At 44.7% G+C, this 8,012-nt stretch overlaps 2 protein-coding genes across 4 annotated transcripts in view; one reads left to right on the forward strand and one right to left on the reverse strand.

Moving 5' to 3' along the window:
- Positions 1-8,012, reverse strand: part of LOC117819030 (E3 ubiquitin-protein ligase RNF123) — a 152,814-nt gene that overhangs the window by 50,742 nt on the left and 94,060 nt on the right. The window lies entirely within an intron of this gene.
- Positions 1,945-6,371, forward strand: amigo3 (adhesion molecule with Ig-like domain 3). The gene has a single exon (XM_034692254.1). The coding sequence runs from the start codon at positions 3,541-3,543 to the stop codon at positions 5,194-5,196; it is 1,656 nt and encodes a 551-aa protein (XP_034548145.1). The 5' UTR covers positions 1,945-3,540; the 3' UTR covers positions 5,197-6,371.

The raw sequence follows: 8,012 nt of genomic DNA on the forward strand, positions 1-8,012 counted from the left end.
AAAAAGTTAAATTATTGGTTTGGCCCAAAGGACTCTGGTGGATTAAAAAAGTACTAGTACCTCCTAAAGAAAGTTAAGAAAGTGTTGGTCTACCATTGTTTGAATCAGTTTTGGGGTCTGAGTCCTTGGTGTTTCAAATAGTGTTCTGGGAAGTAAAATCATTTTGTTCATTGCTCTAGTCAAATCCACCAGAATAGATTGTCAAAGGCTGTCATTTAAGAACACAGGAGTTGCTGATCCACCTCTGTTTTACGACTGTTTTTATAAACGTATGACTTTACAGATTTGTAAAGTTGTTTTTGTCAATGAATTTCAGTAGGGATTCAAAAATATGACAAACTAAAATGTTTTTACTTAACACAACGCTGAAGTTGTTGGTCTACCATTGTTTGTGTTACTGAAGTGTTTTAAATGTTGCTCTGTCAGGTAAAATTACTTTGTTAGTTGTGCTTTTCAAATACATCTGAATTAATTAACAAAAAAAATATTTTACCATGTTGATCACAGACGTTGCTGATCTGCCTCTGTTTTGATTGTAGATTGTTTTTATTAATATATGATTGTAAAGATTAAAATTATTGACTTGGATCCAAGACAAAACGTTTTTTAGACACACAAAGAAGGAGACCGACCAACTGAGGCGGTCAAGGACCAGCAACTCCCACTTATTTGGCAGTGAAATAATTGTAACTCCTGTGTTCTGTGCGGGTAATAACTGTTTTTGTAAATTAATTTCAGAAAGGATAAAAAAATATGACGAAGATATTTTTTTTGTTATTGTGTGACTGAAGTGTTTTGAATGTTGTTCTGTAAGGCAAAATTACTTTTTAGTTGCGCTTTTCAAATCCACCTGAATTGATTAACAAAAACAGACGTTACACCATGTTAATCGGGAGTTGCCGATCTACCTCTGTTTTGATTGGTTAGCTTTGTATCATTGTGTGTTTTTGGTGATTTGAATCCTTGAATTAAACACAACACAATTACTTATTTAGGATACAAAAGCCCATAACATCTAACGGAGCAAGGCAGTTGTAGACCAGTAACTTGAGTAAACTAAGTAGTAAAATTACCAATCTTTGTCAGAGGATTATGGTGGATTTAAAAGAGAAAACAAAGTACCTTTGATCTGTAGAGCACAGGAGTTACTGGTCAACCTCTGCCTAAATCTGTTTGTTATTTTGGGACTTTGGTGTTCAAAAAAAATAGTTTTGTTGCTGCTCTTGTTGAATCCCCAAAATCCATGACAAACATTGGTGGTACCACCCAGAAAACACAGGAGTTGCTGATCCACCTCTACCTTGACTGGTTAGCTTAATTGTATAATTATGTGAAACTGGTCACCTGGATCATTAGCTTAGATCAAACACAGTATGTTGTGTAAAACTCACTAAGTTAAAAAGACGATCTGATGTGATTTACATAGCAGTCATTGCAGTGTTTTACTGCTGCTAATAGAAGAAATCTACAAATCCAGAACTCTTTGTTCATATCAGTCATTTAGAGTCTAATAAAGGGAAAGAAAAATATTCAATTAACATATTTCAAAGCAAATAAAACGTACGTCTATTAAGATACAAAACGTCCTTTTTGGACTAATGTTCATATGTGCATCTCCCTGTGACCAATAAGACTACTTCCAGGGCCCCACCATTATGTTCATCCTGTGGTAACATTTGCCACAGAGAGAGAGACAGAGAGAGAGAGAGAGAGAGAGAGAGAGAGAGAGAGAGAGAGAGAGAGAGAGAGAGAGAGAGAGAGAGATGAAAACAACAGTGTGAGCGTGAGAGCCTGAAACAGAAATAGACAGAAAGCGAGAGGAGCAGCAAGAAAAGAAAGACAGGAGGAGGAGGAGGCAAAGGGTCTGAGATGGGTGGAGGATGCTGAGGGGGAGAGAGGGGGAGGAGGATAAAGCTAGAGTGGAGGAGAGGAAGAGAGGAGGAGCTGGGAAAGCACCAGAAGAGGCAGCTCACAGCGGAGTGGTAAACATACGAGAGGCAGGACTGACGGCAAATCGCTCAGCCTCCTCTAAACACACACTCACACTCACACTCACACACACAGAACTCAAGACCTATAACTGGCATCTGGAGAGGAACAACTACAACTTTTTTCGCTGTGTCTGTGAGTTGTGTTCTTCTTTGGAGTAGCGAGAGGATAAGGAGGAGCAGAAGAGCTCACAGCTGCATGTTTCATGTTTTGGATTTCACAGAAAGAGAAGCGAGATTTCTCTTCTGTATGACGCCTTCTTTTTTTAATCTCTCATCCTCCCACTGGTGCGAGAAGAAAAAGGAACGTTTCTGCAGAAATTAGCCGGAGGAAAAGAAGCCACAGAATGAGCAACAGAGCTGAGTAGATGAGTGTGTGTGGAGTGGGAAACCTGCCTGTGAGCCGAGAGGAGTGAAGTGAAGTGGACAGGATGCTGACTTCTTTGAAAATCTGATCTGCGTACTCGGGGCCGGCTGTGGGCGGCAGACAGCTGGGGCAGTGATTCACAAAACCCGACTTGGCGTGAAAACAAAGGCATGCTACAACTACAGAGGAGGCTCGAGCAGCACGAGAGGAGCCGATGAACGAAGAAGAGAGACAGTGAGCTCATGTGGGAAACTCAAGGCTTTGTTTACTTCACGGGAAATTGAGTTTGCCGTTTGAGCGAGGAATCAAATGGGAGTGCTTCTGTGGGTGAAAGGAGTCGACGTCAAGGATCTGACATCTGGAAAGACTTCTGCCGGTGTTGGAGGTACAAAAGGAGCAGTAATGGGCTAAACTGATCGACACGAGGCTCGAGGATGTCATGCTGAACGCTCTGCAAGGCTGGTGTTTCGTCTGGCTGGAGTAACGCACCTGCTCCTGCTCTCTCTTTCATTTTTCAAACATCTGGATGAGAATTACAGCGACTAAACTTTGACCGAACACTTTTACATTGTTCTACCCACCACTGCCTGCAGTATCTTTAGATGAAGTGCTAAAAAAAACCCTCCTTTGTGTCACTTTAAAGCCTGGAGGCAGAGCAGACAAACAGAGCAGACTTGGTTTGTTTACAGCCGCACACCTGGACCACACAATCTGAGCTTTTTTCCATGTTTGATCTCTATACGGCTGCTGTGCTGGCAGGTGGATGCTCATGCAATCCTTTCATTCAATGTTAACCTGGTTACACAGGAAACTGATCGCACAGGAGTACAAGCTGGAAGCATAATTCAGCTGGAGTCAGCATACACGCCAGCACTGTGGCATTTTGTTTTTACCTTGTAGCTTTAATGCAACAAAGCTAACAAGCTGTCAGATGTGAAGTGATCGCATACTGGTTTAAATATTTTACACACTCGCCCCTGGCAGGAGCACACGCAGAAGAAAAGACTTTTACCACATGTTATCGGGGAATGAAAGTACAGGAATGCAGAGTGTGGCGTGTTTTTCAGGACTCTTTAAAATCAGATGATTCAAGATGTGAAACAGAAAGCAGCTGTTTGAGAGAGGTTTCATTGAAGCAGACAGAAGCAGGCTCACACACAGACACACAGGTCTAATGGTGGCAGCATGTTGTACATCTCTTCTTACTCGGGTTTCCTGCAGGGTGCGGTGGCACCAGCTGTTGCAGCATCACCGTCGTGGTGCTATGTTGCTGCGCTGTTAGTGTGTCTGCAGCTCCCCCATCTGAGCCCGGCACAGCCCACTATCTGCCTGACCCAGGGCTCTTCCCAGGCAGGTGGATGTCTCTGTGCCTCTGATATCCTCAGCTGCACCGGTGGGGGTCTGGAGCAGGTCCCTGATGAGATGCCGGTCTCTGCTGTCACTCTGGACTTTAGTCACAACAGGATAGTTCAGCTGGAGGGGGGCAGCTTTGAAGGCCTCTACCGATTGGAGACATTACGATTGGCACACAATCAGCTGACAACTATTCACCCCGGGGCATTTCGAAACATCTCTGGGACTCTACTGCGACACCTGGACCTGTCCTCCAATCAGCTCCGTGTTCTGGAGCAGCATTACTTCCTGGATTTGCTCGGATTGGAGGAACTGCTGCTGTTTAACAACCGGATCGTCCATGTGGAGAGTCGAGCTCTGGCAGGATTGGGCAGCCTCCGTAAGGCCTACCTCAGTCACAACCGTCTCACTGACTTCCCCTTTTTCTCCATTCAAGAGCACAACCACCCTCACCTCTCCCTACTGGACCTGTCCTCGAACCGCCTGCCCAAACTGCCCCTGGAGGATATATCAAACCTACCTGTCTTAGTCCAGAAAGGACTCTACCTTCACAACAACTCCCTGGTGTGTGAGTGCTCGATGTACGCACTGTTCCAGCACTGGGATCAGCGGAACTTCACCTCTGTGACGGACTTCAGACGGGAGCACACTTGTCTGGTCTACGGGATCCAGAAAGGTACGGTACGCTTCTTCCAGCATAACCGCATCTTTGAAAAATGTGACCTGACCCTGATGAGCGGGCTGCTGAGGTATCAGGAGAGCAGTGTTGCAGTGACGGCGGGGACGGCACTGTTGCTTCACTGTGTCACCACACTCACCGGGCAGCACGTGACCTTTCTCTGGGTGTCGCCAAATCAGGAGTACGTGGCACCGCCCGGGAACAACGGATCATTAAAGATGTATCGCAACGGCAGCTTGGAGATTGTGGCAGCGAGTGCAGAGGACTCTGGGATCTACTGGTGCATGTCTCTGGACCAGCAGCACCAGCGCAATGAGACGCTTGAGGTGAACGTCACTGTAGTACTGCAACACGACAACGTGCCGCTGGAGTCCTTCAACACCGGGTTCACCACCCTGCTGGGCTGTGTGGTGAGCCTGGTGCTGGTCCTCATGTACCTGTACCTGACACCCTGCCGCTGCCCTCCCTGTCGGAGGGCCTCCACCCAGACCACAACCACCCCGAGCCAGGGGAATGAGGCCGGGGCCGGGAGCGCCCAGTCCTCCATCCTCACTCCCACCCCGCCTGCCACTACGGAGGGCCCAGGTCGCAAGGTTAGTACCAACAAACATGTGGTCTTTCTGGAGCCAATCAGAGAGCAGCAGAATGGCAGACTCAGAGCTGGGGCCATGATGCAAGGACACCTGGGGCCGGGTCTACTGCTAGGGCCAGAGCAGCCGACTAAACCCCAAAACCAGTCGCAGCAGAGGGCAGGGGAGACGGACTCCATCATGTCCGTCTTCTCAGACACTCCCATCATGCTGCCATGACAAACAGAGACACAGACTGGCACCACCTCTCCCTCACTTCCATCCTCCCTGTTTCTCTGGTTAACTCCTCACCCCACCCCCCCCTTGCACCCAGCACTCCACCTGAGCAGACCAATAATCCAACACTGACTTTTACAACTTAGCTTTTCTTTGCAAGGCTTTGAGGCTTTTTAACTGCCTGATGAAACAAGTGCAATTTCAAGAGATTCAATACTGTTGAATACCAAATAAATGAAGTATGTTATTGTTTGCCCGGGTCTGTCCACTTAGCCCTACAGCCATGAACCAGTGCACTGTGACGGGATGGGCTCACAGAGAGTAACAGGGTAGGGATGGTGGTGACTGAGAGGACGCAGCAAAGAGCAACCAGAGACAAGTACAGACCTGTCAGAACAAAAACAAACCAAAAATAGAACGATGTCTGAACGCTGCTTCAAAGCCTGAGACGAAGTTAAAGACGGAAATTGCAGAAACACTTCGGAGAGGACGTTCTCCTGCCGACATGATGCGTATGGATGGGACTGAGAGTGCTCCAGGCTGTCCCTTTAAGCACGGCTTGTACCTTTAAAAAACATTCGCTACAGATGCCTTCCTGTCTCCAACAGAGATGTATAGACAGAAAAAAAACATGTTTGTAGAGCTTTTTAGCATTTCCTTCTTTTGTCGTCAGTCGATTAGAGCCAAACCGAACTGCATAGTGTAGCTCTGTCAAATGTGAGATGTTTTAGAGTAGACAAGTTAGACAGGAAGAAGATCTTTTAGTGAGTAAAAATAGATTAAAGGACAAGGTTTGATTCTGAACTCCCGTCCCCCTCCTCCTCCTCTTTCCTGGAGCTTGATTACTGTCATCATCATCATCATCAGTCAGAGCAGAAGTTCAGGGAAACAAAAGGGATTAAATAAATAAATAAATGCAAAACACGGTGGAGTTATTAATGCAGAAGGAGATCTTAGAGAGAACATCTGAACAGGTTTATCGATACTCATTCATTCTGAGACAATAACGGATCACAGAGAGAGGACAGGTTTGTTTGTGTGTTGAATATTCAGCAGGACTGTCAGGACAATCAGGGCAGACGTGTTTTTGTTCGTATTGTCTTCACTGTATTCACTGCATCTCCCCTCCTAGCACTTCCCCCTCCTCCTTTAATAAACCTCTGTATCTGGAGCGTCTGGCTGAATGTCTGCTTGTTTTTGTCACTCACACACTGATACATAACACTGGAGAGTCAAAGGTTTTTGCATGAATCCACACAGCCTTATTCTTTACATATTCAACCTTGACCAGGAGAGGAAACTGAATATTCACTGCCCTGCATAAACCATGTTCAACAACAGCAATGTGACTTTCAGACTTCAGACTTATGAACGCTACAAACCACACACTGAGGAGCTGAATCTGCAGCTTTTATATTTAGTTGTAACAAAGGAGACAAAGTGAATAAAGTTATTATTTGCTCAGTGGAGTCAAAATCCGCAGAAACACCAGCTAAGCAGAATCTAAGCATTGTTTTATTCTGCAAAACTGTCAGTGATGTCGGCGGCTTTTTATCTCTTTCCTTGAAGCCACCAGGCAAGAGACGCGAACAAGCATTCCAGTCTTGACATGATGCATAATTACGTGTGCACGAAAGAGCTGCACGATGTTGGCAAAACTTCATTTTGCAATATTCTTCTTCTCTGCGACACAGATTGCAACATTAAAAAAATACAGAAGTTAATACTAGATCAATGCAGAGTGTTTATAAATTATTAAAAAGATTAAATAATTACATACATGCAGAGGTGGATGTAGTTCACCATATTTACCTAAATTACTGTAACTGAGGAACTTTTTATGAACTTCTACTTTTTAAAATCTGTATTTTTACTTGTGCTTCAGTATTTTCTTTGGGATTTATTCTACTTTACCGCATTTTACTTTGCATCAGTTACTGAGGATAAAAAAGTGTGAAGTAAAAATAAAACAAGTTTTACATCAACAGTGACAGTCAGCTGACGTATAGCGGAGGAGACGCAGGCTGGTGCCGAAATCTAGACAAATATTCACAGGTTCGTCTTTCTAAGGTCAATAACTCGTCAGTGAAACATTGTTCTTACAAAACCCACAACTGTTTCCAACCACAGTCAGGTAAGTTGTGAGCTACAACCTGATCTTTATCAGTACGAGCCATCCTGCAAACTGGAAGATTTGTCATGAACTCTGCACAGTAGGCCGTGACCAAGGGGCAATCTCCGGCCGTGAGAATTGAAGCCAATGTGGAAGTGTTAAATACTGCAGTTTCTTGAGTGTCTGCTTGAGGCTGGCTCCTGAAGTACCGGAAACCAAATACACACCAATTCAAAAGAAAAAAATAAACTTCTTTACAGCCTGGTACAAAAAATTATTGTAGTCTGAATAGAATATTTATCGATCAGCACACTATCCGGGGGTGAACACGGTAATTTTGAAGATATTAAGATTACAAGTTCTCCATTATGAGAGGCACAGCTGACTTGATTGACAGACAGGAAATCTGTAGCTGTTGGCTAGGAGGCTCAAAGCCCGAGAAAGTGTGAGAAGGGCTCTAAGTGTGAGAAGAGGGAGAAAAGAGAGTAGTTTCTGAAAGGACTCAGACAGCTGTTCAGTTTTTACACCAGTGTTCATGATTAATCAGCACTTCAGGATTCATTAAAAACATCCAGAGATGACAGGTGTGTGCTCATGCAGCAAATTTTATATTAGAGGCATTAGTTCAAGAGTTTCTCACCGAGTGTGAGCTCAATTATCAGGGTACCTGAATACAGCTCATGACATTTAATGCAGCAACACTGTG

The sequence above is a fragment of the Notolabrus celidotus genome, chromosome 1 (genome assembly GCF_009762535.1).
Source record: "Notolabrus celidotus isolate fNotCel1 chromosome 1, fNotCel1.pri, whole genome shotgun sequence".
In the NCBI taxonomy this organism is placed as follows: domain Eukaryota; kingdom Metazoa; phylum Chordata; class Actinopteri; order Labriformes; family Labridae; genus Notolabrus; species Notolabrus celidotus.

Bases quoted from the DNA above. Each gene is read 5' to 3' on its own strand.
- amigo3 (XM_034692254.1), top strand. From the start codon at position 3,541: ATGTTGTACATCTCTTCTTACTCGGGTTTCCTGCAGGGTGCGGTGGCA.